Raw genomic sequence first — 14,019 nt, forward strand, 5'->3', positions numbered from 1 at the left:
TAGGGATGTCCCCATCACGTTTTTTTTGCTCCCGATCCAATTCTAATCATTTGATTTTGAATATCTGCCGATACCGATTTTCCCGATCCGATATTTGTTGTTTTTATAGAACACTTATGCCATATCACAATAGTACAATATCCAAAATCACAGACAATATCCAGTCTAATATTATGATATGGAGATAATATTGATACTAGGGATGTCCCGATCACGTTTTTTTGCTCCCGAACGGATTCCGATAAATTGAAAATGGCGTGATTGGGCCCCGATTTCCGATCACGTGATCGGATCGGGACAACCCTATAGTGTGTACATATGTAACCAACTGGACTCGTAAGGGTCCATTTGCTTCCATTCGTAAACTATCTGCATTACAGACTTGTAAGGTTACATTTGGCTGGTGACTCCCTGGAACTCCCCCAAGGACCCCTGGCGGTTCGCAAACCCCACATTGAGGGGGGCTCGGTCCTCAGCTCCTCCAGGCTTTGTGGCACCTGGTTAAGTGTGCCGGAGCAAGACACTTGACATCTATCTAACTTTAGTCTTTAAAGTGTTAGTTTAGTCTATCAGGTTTAAAATATGTCAGTGTTTACCAGAGTGCTTCCTGACTATATTTTAGTCCATATGAAAAATGTTTACATGAATATTCATAGTTAGTTTTCTGAATATTCATCCCTGAAAATAAGTCCCATGTAACTAAACCGGCTCTAATGCCATCAAAGAGGAGTGAGAAGCGCAGAGTCATTTTTAGACATCTCGAAACCTCCGCCTGCGTAATAAAAATTAATACTTTTTTTTGGCGCTCATCCTTAATGATTAGCATGGTATTTATTATGGAGGCACTGAATTATGGTTTCATTTTCACCATTAACTCTGCAAGAGGCACGTCGCAATTAAAACCTGAGTGCTTGTCTCTTCATTTATTACATACAAATAGCTGTAATCAATGTAGGAATGTAATGGATGTCATATAATATGTATGATGATGAATAAAGGGCATTACGGTTTGATCTACAGCAAGGTGATGGGAAGCTTCTCACTGCGCTCACTGTTAACTTGTGTTCCACTTTACGACAGTACTCCTTTACGGTAATGTACCCTCTGAGGGCTATACGCATGCGCAGTGGGCGCAGGTAATCAGATGTGAATTGTGGAGGGAACTGCGTTTACATGTGGAGTCAGTGAACGGTGAATAAAGTGATCTACAACTGAATAAACGTCGTGTTTATTAAGACCTAGTCAACACTCACAACCAGTGTTGATTTCGTCGACTAAAACTATGACAAAAAATGTTCGTCAACTACCTTTTTTTCACTGACAACCAATAAAAACTACACTAAAATTGTTAGGAAGGGACTAGTGGACAAGATATCCAGTGTAAGTCATTTTACACTTGGTTACGCGCTGTGAGCTTGTAGATCGGCTATTTTCAGCAAGTGTAAAATCAGTCATTACGACGGCATCAAGGCCCGCCAAAATACATTTTAGTCGACTAAACACTAAAACATTCCAGGTGACTAAAATGTGACTAAATGAAAAGTATTCCAGAGACTATGACTAAAACTAACATCAAAATGTGCAACACTGCTCACAACACGGAGTGCTTGTTGTAGAGCTGCTACTGTATGCTCTGGCGTGTGGGACAACGTGGTACTGCAGGGGTTCTCAACCCGTGGAAAAAAAGAAAAAAATTGATTTAAAAAAAATAGCAGATCTACAAGCTCATAGCGCGCCACCGAGTGGCGCGCTACGAGCTTGTAGATCTGCTATTTTTCAATAGCTAAATTATAACAATGCTTAAAACACCAAAAGGGGTTCCCGCCCAAAATGGTTTAAGGTTATTGTAGCAGTCAATTTATATTGGGGGTTGGGAGGGGGCGGGGCGGGGGTCCCGAGACACTGCCAAAGCAGCTCCGGGGGTCCCCGGCCAAAAACGTTGAGAACCCCTGTGGTACTGTATAAATCAGGAGCTCGGAGCTTCTCATGTGAGGCACGATCAGGAATCGATTGGCTGAGGGAGATTGGGGGGGGGGGGGGGTTGAATCTGTGCTTGCGTTTTTGATACCCTCCTCCTGTCATTCATGTTCATGGTGGTCAGGGATACGTTTTATCCTTTGCTACTGGACAGATCAAATTGAATATATGCATCTACTTTTTTTCCGATATGTTTGATAATATCGCAATATTGAACAATTTAGTTAGAAATGTATGTTAGCCACGATAACCCGAAAAAGGAGGAAAATAAGTAACCGTGGCATCACAAGTATAATGATAAGTATAATAATAAGAAAGGGAAAACAGTCGATCTACAGGCTCACTGCGTGTTGCAACATGACGTGTTGTCTATTTTGCCGTAAAAATAAGTAAATTAGTTGTGTAAATAAATAAATAAACCTCCCTCATTGTTGTTCTATTTTGTACAATTGTATGAATTTTGACTTGCTTGTCAAAATGCTCTCATATTAAATGACTCAATTTTGTATTCAGACAAACTGTAGTAATCTCAGAGGGGCGGGGGGGGGGGGACTGGGTTGCGAATCCATAATGGACAATAACTGTACAGCAGTTCCCAGAGGAGGGTGAGATAAGTGCCTATATCTGTGCAGCCACATGGACCCCAGTTTGGCCAAGAGTCCATGCATGCAGCATGTACCTTGTCTCCACTCTGCTGTCTCCACTCTGAGCTACGCTGAGCGGACTGGACTGTGCTTAATAATGCACGTACAGTTGGGTGCCACCGATATTGTCCCTTATCATTTGACCCATTTAGGCCTGACCTCAAAATTTAAAAAAATCCTTCTAAATCCTCCAGTTTTCTGAAATAAATATTTTCACGATTTTTCAAAAATAGCAGACCTACAAGCTCGTAGCGCGCCACTCGGTGGCGCGCTACGAGCATTGACCATTAGCATTATATGCAGACAGCCCCGAAGCCCGTTTTTCACTTTCCCAAAATGTAAATTTTTGTGTAAACACCGGAGATTCTGAGTTTGGGCAGTATCTGTTGTCATGGTTACATCCCTGCAGGCTATGGCCGCTGCCTAAACTTGGCTTTTACACACACACACACACACACACACACACACACACACACACACACACACACACACACACACACACACACACACACACACACACACACACACACACACACACAGCCAGAGAACAGCAGGAGGACAGACAGATGTTGCCTGCAAACTTAGAAAGGACTGTTTTGTGAGCGGGAGGGCGCTTTCGATATCATCTCCATAACACTAACATGCAGATTGGTGATAATAATCATATCCTGGGGCCTGTTTCACCATTGGGGATTGGTGATTTATTTATCTCCGATCCAGTGTTTTTGGCAGCAAATTTAGATTTTAGTTTTAGTCATAGTCTCTTGAATAGTTTTCATTTAGTTTTAGTCACATTTTAGTCACCTGGAATGTTTTAGTATAAATATAGTTTTAGTTAAATATCATACGATTTTAGACGCCTAAATCTACAGTTGATTTAGTCGACTAAAATGTATTTTGGCGGGTCTTGATGCTGTCGTAATGACTGTTTTTACACTTGCTGAAAATAGCCGATACAAGCTCACAACGCGCTGCGATGCATTGTGAGCTTGTAGATCGGCTATTTTCAGCATGCAAACCAAGTGTAAAATGACTTGTACTGTTTACAGTTTTCGTCAGTGGAAAAAGTTAGTCAACGAACATTTTTCGTCTTAGTTTTAGTCGACAAAATCAACACTGCTCCGATCAGCATGAATCGGTTTCGTGAAAGCATAGTTATCTTGTCAGTTAACCCTGGATATGTTTACCCATGACTCGGTTTCATGAAAAAGCAATGCCACATAAGTGACTGGTAATGTAGCTGTGCAGTTAGCCTGGTTCCAGACAGATTTAAAGGAACTACAACATGCATTTTAAATTTGTTTTTAATGTTTAATATCATATTGTTTATGTCCCTCAAACGTGGTTTGAGCCTAAATCACCACTCTGATATAACCAATCCATGGCATTTCTTTCTGCCTTCTGAAGCCGTTTTAGCTGCAGTACCATAATGTCCTGAGGTGGTGGGGGCACTGATATGCAAATTATTTAATCTTTGAGTCATTATAATACTGATGCTAGATAAACCCAGGCTTGTTTCCATTCCCTGCCAGCTTGGAAAATCAACAATGGCGGACATTGTAAACAAAGTAGAAATGCAAATTTGTGGTTCTAAAAACTAAAAACTGAAGAGGGGGAGGAATTATACAAAGTAGGGTGATACAGATGACATCACGCGTACGACCAAATCAGTTGAGCTGTTCCCGAGAGAAATTTCCATAAAAGCCCTTATAAGATGAGAAGGCCTGATTGTTCAAAATTGCGTATTTGTGGGGATAGAAAACACTGTAAGCACGAAAAACACCAAACAAATTTGAAAAGTTGCATTTCATGTTGTAGGACCTTTAACTAATCCTATAGACCAATTATTTGTTTACAAACATTGGGACTGGGCGCACGGGTGACTGTTTCATGTAATCAATTCCCAACAGATCTCCAAACCTGTTGTTTTGGGGAGCGCTGGTTTCAGTCCATTCAACCTCCTCTTGTGAGTTGGCTAGTGAGGTACACCCTAGGAGACAGTTATACTTCAAAGCCCAACAGTATTGCGCACAGAGAACAGCTGATATACAAGCTCGCATCGCATCGCAGATGCGACTGTTGTGAGCGTAGAGGTCTGCGTGCGCGACACCATCGCGGGACGAAGCATAAATTATACTTGATGGACTGCAGGTGCGTGTGCAGCCGTGCACAAATAGGCTCTGCTGCCGTTATCATGAGCGCAGTGCGCACCTCCCGTTCTTATGACAGCGACTGGAGGTGTGGTTTTGAAGACAACTGTTTTGAATTGCTATTATTGTTCAAACACGACAGAAACCAAGGATTATATATTTCAAGGGCGAGAGATCACAATAAAAATCATAATCATTCTTCCTCCACACTGGGAGAAAAACAGCATCTGAAAGTTTGATGGGGCATTTTTTACACGTGAGTGCAGTTAGAACTTTTCCATTGCATCTTATGAGAGGTGGTGTTCTTCTGCTGCCTTTATGCGCGCGCATGCTGTTTCTTATCAGTGTGACGTCGTCTGATAAGGCGTCTATTGCCCTTACTGTTCATTAGGCAGTCAATCTGATCACAAACCAATGAGTTTTTCCACACTTATTCACTCATTCTTATGTGTTTATATGTTGCCTCTTCCTTAGTCTGCATTAAAACATCATATACTGTAGGTACACATTGCAAGGACTACATCCGTCATTATAAATCAAAATTAATGAAAATATATCTTGGCTGCACAACCTCATCATGACAGCTTGTAGATGGGCTATTTTTGGAAGAATTCCCAAACGTGCTATTAAGCATTGTGACCATTATAATCTTTTATGCTAATTATTTGTGAAGTTGGACTATGTTGACCATATGTTACCACTTATGGGTGATCTGATTTGCTATAGGACTATAGGCCTATCTGTGGAATATATAGAACTGCATGCCACAATCCCTGGAGATTACCCACAGCACAGGAATATCTTTAAATCATTATACCAGGGAGATTTTCTTTTTTCTACCAGTGAGCTCCTGTCAGATCGTTTCTGGACTATGGACTATCCTGAGGAGTTATTGGATTACCTTTGTTCGTTTGTTTGGATTGATTTACGAAAATGCGGAGACACAAATGGATGCGTCCGTGTAGGACTATTGACACTATTGAGTGTCGCAGAGATGTCACTTTAATTTGGCACTGTGCACGTCGGAGTGATCTATACAAATGAATGAATGAATGAATGAATGAATGAATGAATGAAAAACTTTATTCCGAACATGATAAAAAAAAAATTAGACAAAAGTCAAAGAATTAAAATAAGTTCAATATAGAACAAATAAAATAATATTCCCAAAACAAAAACAACAACAACAAAAAAACCAAGCCTCACTGACTGCAAGTATAATTATTATTATTTATTTTTTTACTTTGTTATATGTTCGGAAAGGAGTAGGGAGAAGTAAAAAACGTATATAACCCTACCCCTTAATAACTTAATTTCAGCGTCATCGCTTGACGTCATACATAAGTACCAACATGGTATATAGATATAGATATATACTAAACTGCAGGGCTTGGTCTTCAGAGCTTGGTTGTTTGTCTCACACACTCTGGGATGTAAAATAGTTGAGAATCCCCACCTGTGAATAATCCGCCCTCACTCACAATGAGGCTGCGTTGAAGTGAAGTGAGTAAACGCTTTCATCTCTCAGCACTGAAGTGCTTTGAAACAACCCCAAAATGACACTGTCACTGGACGCCTCTTATCACAATGGGCAGCTGTCAGGTGTGTCTGTGTGTGTGTGTGCGCGTGTGCATGTGTGCTTGGGTGCGTGCGTGCGTAAATTTTAAGCTCTATTGTACTCTCTCGGAATTAAATTAACACACAACAGTGTAGCTGTAGCCTGTAGATTATCACATCTCTAATTTAGGCCGAGTTTAATCACCGGTGTAAAGCAGCGGTAAGTGTAGAAACAGCAACTGAGGCGGAACGTAATTCTCTCCCCTTATTCTCCAGTGCCGTAATAAGGTTGATAGAGTTGGAAGGATGTGACCCACTGATTATACGATGATCATATGAAATACATATTGCATTAAACATTGCAACACGTGAGTTTCTAGATAGTCTAGAGGGGGAATAAGGTGTGGACTACATATGGATAATTGTACCACCTCACACTACGTTCAAACTTAGCTTAGGCTTTAAAAAATTTAAGCTATAACTAGGCTAAGTTTGAACTTAGTGTGAGTTGGTGCAACTGGCTCCTGGGGAACCACAGTCAACTAAGTATATATGGCTTAACCCATGAAGACCTGAGGCCAATTCTACAAAAGCCTTGTAAATCTAGTTGTCACACTTTCAAGATTTCGAAAATAGCAGATGTAATAGAGCGTTGTAGTCCCCGCCCTCTTTCATGACGATGAACAGCCCGGAAGATAATTTCCCATGCATTTTTCCCATAGACAGAGTTTCAAAAGTATTTATTTAAAGATCTGTAAGCCTTGGACAAAGCCAACTCGGATGGTGACAACAATCATCACAATAAACACATTTTTTGGGCCGAACAAATAATTAGAAGGAAAACAACAAAATAAGTGTTTTACCCAGCCCTTTTTTTCTTGAATGGGAAATTCTCTTCCGGGCCACTCGTCGGGGTCGGGACTGCGAGGCTCTATAGCTTGTATATCTGCTACGAAAATAAAAGAATCGTTCCCGGTTTTAATAGCTTAAGTGGTTAATGAATGGCACAGCAACGTACTGTGTACAGCTGTACTGTACACCATCTCACACAGTCGGATACACAGTAGAACTAGAACCCTGCTAGTGCAGTCTGCTTCCTTTTACAAGATATTGTTGTTGTCGCGCGGAAACCTCATATAAATATCTCCATTCGCATTTAAAATGTTTGTTTTTTTATGAATCATAGCGGAGCCTTGCACAAAAGTAGTGAAAATAGCAGATCTACAAGCATTGCGAGCTTGTAGCTATTTTCACTGCTTTGAAATGTTTCTAAAACAATGAAAAGAAGGGCTTTGGACATACAAGGTTTCCACCCAGCAGCGATGATATTCAGAGAGATACTGTACGTTGCAGTTAGATGATTGTAGGCCTCTGTAAGTAGAGCAACAACGCTAGCTGGGGTTAGGGGTTTAGTTTCCTCACAGGAATTACCTTTATTAAAAATGTATCTGCTCATGCAACTGCGTACTGTAAGGTAGAAGGCCTCCAGTGCCTTTGATAATGTTATGCTGACGTGAGGAGAGCGATGTATCGACCCGTCATGCGGGTTGTTCGCTGCAGCACTGGGACTGTACAGTAAATGAACATCTTCATCTCATATTCAGTCTGAACATATCCAATAATTCAACATTTTCCTGTTGAATTTATTTCATTTCATTCATGCAAAAGAGTAAAGTCCACCTGCTAGCCTAACCTTTAACTCTAAATGACAGGTACAGTGTCTGTCTGTCTGTCTGTCTGTCTGTCTGTCTGTCTGTCTGTCTACATAAAACCGCATTAATAATGGTCAATAATGGCATTCACTGATAATTCTCTGGTGAGAATCAATACTGTAGTAAATGTTCTTCCAGTGACAGTTTTATCTCGAGTCACACAGTTGTTTTCCAAACTGCTTCATCTTCTCTGTTCTGGAAGGGAGGTAAAAAACAATGTTCACTATGACTTGCTGTGACTTGGCATTGGAACTGTGTAGTTTAGGTCTAATCTAGTCTGAATTTATATTCTACAACAATGTGCACTGCACTAATCAAGTGCAGTGCACATTGCATAGAAAAACATGGTGGGGGAACGAGGCTATAGAATCCAGTTGTTGTTGTTTTTTTTAAGCAGACAGTTCACATATGGCCTCTCTGGCTCCTCTGTTCCAGATGGGAGGTACCATGTACAACACGGGGAAGCATGTGTCTCTGAGGCCAGACAAAGCCCACCTGGTAAACATCTCTGGCGGTCCCCTGGGTTACAGCTACAGACTGGAGGAGGTCAGACTGCACTTCGGCAGCGAAGACGCCCATGGCTCAGAGCACCTGCTCAACGGCCAGGGCTTTCCCGGAGAGGTGAGTGATAATGGAAAGATAGACAGACACGCTTACTGACAGACTCCCGCGCTTTAGAATATGCCTCCTCAGGGATTTCCTACTGAGGTGAGAGTGGCAGGCTGACAGAGACATAGTGATACAGTACACTATGGAGGATAGCATTCGCGAGTAACTTCACCCCAGAAAACATGTTTTCTCCCTGATAATGCATTCATTAAGACTTGCAAACATACAGCAGATCACATCTAGCTTCATATGGCAAAGTACACTTGATGAATGAACAACGGGACATAATTATAAGTCTTTGCTTGCCTGTCTTCTCTCTCTCTGTCTTATTTCTGTCATACCTACTACTACTCATCTATCAGTCGGAATGTGCCTGTCTGTGTATCCGTCGTCCTCGTGCCCTTTGGTCCAGCCTGCCCACAGTGATGTGGCTCTAGAGCAGCAGCCATTTTATTGGTCAAAGCAATGTGTTTATCGACGCACATTCGTAAGTAAAACCATCTCAAAGATTGATAGATGAGCAGGCGGTGAGACAGGCAGGCAGGCAGGCAGACAGGCAGACAGGCAGGCAGGCAGGCAGACAGACAGACAGACAGACAGACAGACAGACAGACAGACAGACAGACAGACAGACAGACAGACAGACAGAACTCAAAGACAGAGACCAGGAGACAAGTATTACCTCTGGATCATTGTTTACTATCCTGTCTGCTAATCAATCATCCTTTATCTAATAGATATTAGATATCATATCTAATAGACTCATGGGATAAGTTTGGTTGCAACCTCAAACACATGGGTAAACCGATGCACACTATATGCACACACACACACACACACACACACACACACACACACACACACACACACACACACACACACACACACACACATACACATACACATACACACACACACGTTTCAGCCTCATTATGCATATTAGTGATGCACTAATATGATAATTGCTGTGGGCCTAATGCTGCCTGACAGACAGCTTCATTATGATTAATTACTGCATTATTGTTCACTGGAGACTTGTAGCACTCTTAATAGGTGAGTACACACACACACACACACACACACACACACACACACACACACACACACACACACACACACACAGAAACGTGCACACACTTCTCGTCTATAGGGCCTAGGGAGACAGACACATACTCTTTCACCAACACATCCACACCAATTAGATGGATGCACACACACCCACACTTGCGCACACACACACACACACACACACACACACACACACACACACACACACACACACACACACACACACACACACACACACACACACACACAGGTGACACGCAGTCACAGTTACATTCAGTCATCCTTCATTAATTTGTAACCTTATCAAAGTCTTCCTGCCATTGAGCAGATAATTAGAAGCTAGGGTGTTCCCTGTAGGGTTTGGATTCCAGGCAGACAGAGTACATACACGGTGTGTTTATCATCAGAACCCACTGGTAAACAACACAATCTGTCCCACAGAGACATTGGAGAAAGTGGAGAAGTAGTGTGGAGAGACCACTGATCCCCACTCCTCTTCTCTATGCATGGTTACCGACCGCATTGCTAATTGATAGCTCCTTCTGTCTCTTTCACAGTCTCTCTCTCTCTCTCTCTCTCTCTCTCTCTCTCTCTCTCTCTCTCTCTCTCTCTCCTCGTATTCTTCCAACTCTCTTCCAACCTCACCCTCTCTCTTTTCTTTCCCCGGCCGTCACACTCTCTCTCCTAACTTCTCCCAATTCCTGTACATCCTCGCTGTCTCTATCTTTCATTAACCCTGACGTTCTGTCACTTTCTGTCCCAATTTCCCCCAATCCTCGCTGTCACTTTACTTCCCAAATCGCTCTGTCAATCTCTCTCTCTCTCTCTCTCTCTCTCTCTCTCTCTCTCTCTCTCTCTCTCGCTCTCTCTCTCTCTCTCTCTCTCTCTCATGCTATATCTATCTCATGCTATATCTATCTCACTTGAATCGGCCAAAGAAAAGAGGAAAAAACAGCGCCCTCTGCTGTTTGTTGTTTCCTTTGAATTTGCCTCTTAGGGCTCTGCCCAATAAAAATAACAGGATAACAGGATGTTGGCCTGTTTGGTTCGCCCTCAGCTCTCCTCTTCCGGTGGGGCGCCTATGTTTTCATTCCCACAAACAACAATGTATACACGTTCTGAATGCCTCTACCAGATGAATCTCACTTTAATGCTCTCCTCGTCCTCTTTTTCTGAAACTATATACCAACTAACGTTTGTCTCCTTCCTTTCCTATGCCCCCCCCCATCTCTCTCTCTCTCTGTCTCCCCCCCCCCCCCCCCCCCCCCCCCCCCCCAAGTCCAGTTGATCCATTACAACCCAGGATCTATATGCCAACTACACCGAGGCAGCTAGGAGCCCTCATGGAATCGCAGTGGTGTCTATCTTCATTAAGGTCTATACACGCATACCTGAACAAGTCATTACTGTGCCATCCAATGGTAATCAGTTCATGATACACTAAAATTCATGGACATTATCAGATGGGCCTCGGTTGCATGATCTCAAACAATGACAATGACAAATGGGCAATGATTTCTTTATCTTAAGAAATAGCATTTCATCAGCACTTTAGCCCATTTATACCGGGAAAGCATCTGTGTCATTTTAGATTTTAGCGCTACCGGTATTAAAAAAATAGCAGATATACAAGCTCACATTTTGAAAAATGAATAATGAATACATTTGAATTACCAAAAAAGTATGTAAACTCCTGATTTAGAATCGGCCTTAGGTTTTACTGGCTTAATTTAATGAATAGATTAACATTTCTGTCAATGAGTAACTGCCTGACGAACAGTGGTAGTCCTCCTGGGATTTCCCATCCTTTTATCATTCCCCCCAAGTGTAGTGATTTAGTTATATAACCCATTATGTTAATTTATTACAGTCACTATGTCCCCATACGGTGGGTGGCTATGGATTGTGTCTTTATTAACCAAATGAAAGAAAATGAGTTGAGAGAGAAAAAAATATATAAAGACACAAATGTAACTGCATTACAGTAGGTGGCTGCCTGAGATCTAGGATGAGAGCATTGTTAGGGTGGATCTGCATGAGCAATGCAAATTAAGCTCTGCTGTACATCCTCGAGAGCCGGCCTATACACACTACAGTATGAGACAATAGCACTCAAATCAAAGAGGAGAGCTTGTACCTCCGCAAGTACCGCCTGCACATACAGCCACAGTCAGACAAGGCACCGCTACTGAAGTGTAACCTGCCGGGTTACGCTGTACTGTACAGTACAGCAGGAGGTCCATACATTTCTTTGGGATGAGGCGTGCCACACACTTCTCACCAGCCACAAGAGGCACTCGTCCCATCCTGGTGTATCCTGATCCAAAACAACTGGGGGGCCCATGAGTGCAGTGCTGTCACTAGAGGCGGGAACTGGATAAGAGTGGTGGTTGATATACAGCTGCTCCTTATATACCACTAGGAAAGGTTTCTGTTCCGGACCAACGATGTGCCTGCCCTCTAGCCTGCAAGCCGTGCAAGGCTCCTCTCCGGGCCGGTATACAGTGTTCCGCTACAAGTCTATGCCAACTACAGGCCCATCTCCAACCTCCCTTTCCTCTCCAAGGTGCTGGAGAAAGTCGTTGCCTGCACACAACTTCACACCCACCTTAACACCAATAACCTCTGGTTTCCGCTCCGCTCACAGTACTGAGACAGCTCTGGTCAGGGTTACAAACGACATCGTCATGGCAGCTGATGCCGGCTCCCTTCCCCCCCTCATCCTCCAACGATGTGCCTGCCCTCTAGCCCAGCGGTTCTCAACCCGTGGGTCGCGACCCCTCGGAGGGTCGCCAAATTACTTTGGGGGGTCCCCAAATAATTAAAAATTGGTTTTTTTTTGGTTTTTTTGCAACTGAATGGCTGGAAAATGGAAATGAAGAGTTTACATATAGTACAATATAGTATAATATGTCTCTATTATTAAGGTTATTGTAGCAGTCAATTTATATTGGAGGTCGGGAGGGGGCGAGGCAGGGGTCCCGAGACGTTGCCAAAGCATTTTCAGGGGTCCCCGGTCCCCGGCCAACTTATCCAACGATAGCAAAATATATATTAGAGGCTAAATCTCATCTCATGGTGGTCCGTGGCTCAAATGCAGACTAAATAATGGGCCTTGATGTGAAAAGGGTTTGAAAACCACAGTGCTGCAAGATTCTGCACTTTTAATTTAAAAGAAAGTACAGGCATGAAGAAATTGAATGCATGTGTTCAGGGATGCACAATCTGGGAACCCATCGGCAAAAAGAAAAAGTAATGAGGAGATGAAAGTTGGGACAAGTCACTTTCAGGACAGCTGGCCCAGTGTCTCGAAACGCTACAAGGGTATAGGACTTTGAGGTGAGCCATCAAGCGCCTGTCTCCAGGGCAAGCTTGTGAAGGCAATCCTGTGAACATTTTGAATGAGAGAGAGAGAGAGAGAGAGAGAGAGAGAGAGGAGAGAGAGAGAGAGAGAGAGAGAGAGAGAGAGAGAGAGAGAGAGAGAGAGAGAGAGAGAGAGAGAGAGAGAGAGAGAGAGAGAGAGAGAGAGAGAGAGAGAGAGAGAGAGAGAGAGAGAGAGAGAGAGAGAGAGAGAGAGAGGCACAAACTGACCTGGGAAACGTTCGCCGCTGCTGGGATCCTCCAAAAACTATGACTCTCGATTGTTGCGCGGGAGAGGACTTTGCTTCGGGTCTCACCAAAGCGTTGTGCCAAATGGACTGACCATGTACTGTTCTGGTAAAACTGCCCAATGTGGTCTATATGGTGCAGCTGCTAGGAGGCTGTAAGGTGGTTATACATTTTCAGTAACACCTGAGAATGCGGGAGTCCATTGCTGTTTAAAATGCACCACCAGGTTGGATTGCTGAGGTGGAACCCACCACCTACTGTACAGTACCATCAGCAGTACTTACCACACAACTTCCCACATACAAGCCGTGCTACTCATACGCTGTAGTTGGCGGTGCCCTTGATTGACCCCCTGACCCGGAGGTCCAAGGGCGATTGCTCTAACCCAGGGGTGCCCACACTTTTTTGACTCGAGAGCTACTTTTAAAATGACCAGCTAAACATGATCCACCCACCCAAAAAAATACAAAAAAAACGTGGTCTACCTGCACAGCCTTTGTGATCTTCCCTTTTGGGCACCCTGCTCTAACCGATTGAGCTACCCGGACCCATTGGTACTGGCGGGCACTTTACAGGCGCCTCTCCAGCACAGAAGAGGTCTGGGTGGAGGCACAGAGAGCCCTTCCACATCGTAAGACCCTCGCCCGGGGACAGCAGAGCCTCCAAGAGCTAGGGAAGTGAATGAGACACCCT

The 14,019-nt window shown here is 43.3% G+C and overlaps 1 protein-coding gene across 1 annotated transcript in view; it reads left to right on the forward strand.

Moving 5' to 3' along the window:
* Window positions 1-14,019, forward strand: part of LOC306936320 (carbonic anhydrase-related protein 10-like) — a 137,858-nt gene that overhangs the window by 103,797 nt on the left and 20,042 nt on the right. The window contains exons 4-5 of the mRNA XM_079519809.1: window positions 8,476-8,661; window positions 11,006-11,092. Of these exons, the coding sequence (XP_079375935.1) occupies window positions 8,476-8,661; window positions 11,006-11,092 (273 nt within the window). The remainder of the gene's footprint in view (window positions 1-8,475; window positions 8,662-11,005; window positions 11,093-14,019) is intronic.

The sequence above is a fragment of the Electrona antarctica genome (genome assembly GCF_951216825.1).
Source record: "Electrona antarctica genome assembly, chromosome: 14".
Taxonomy (NCBI): Eukaryota; Metazoa; Chordata; class Actinopteri; order Myctophiformes; family Myctophidae; genus Electrona; species Electrona antarctica.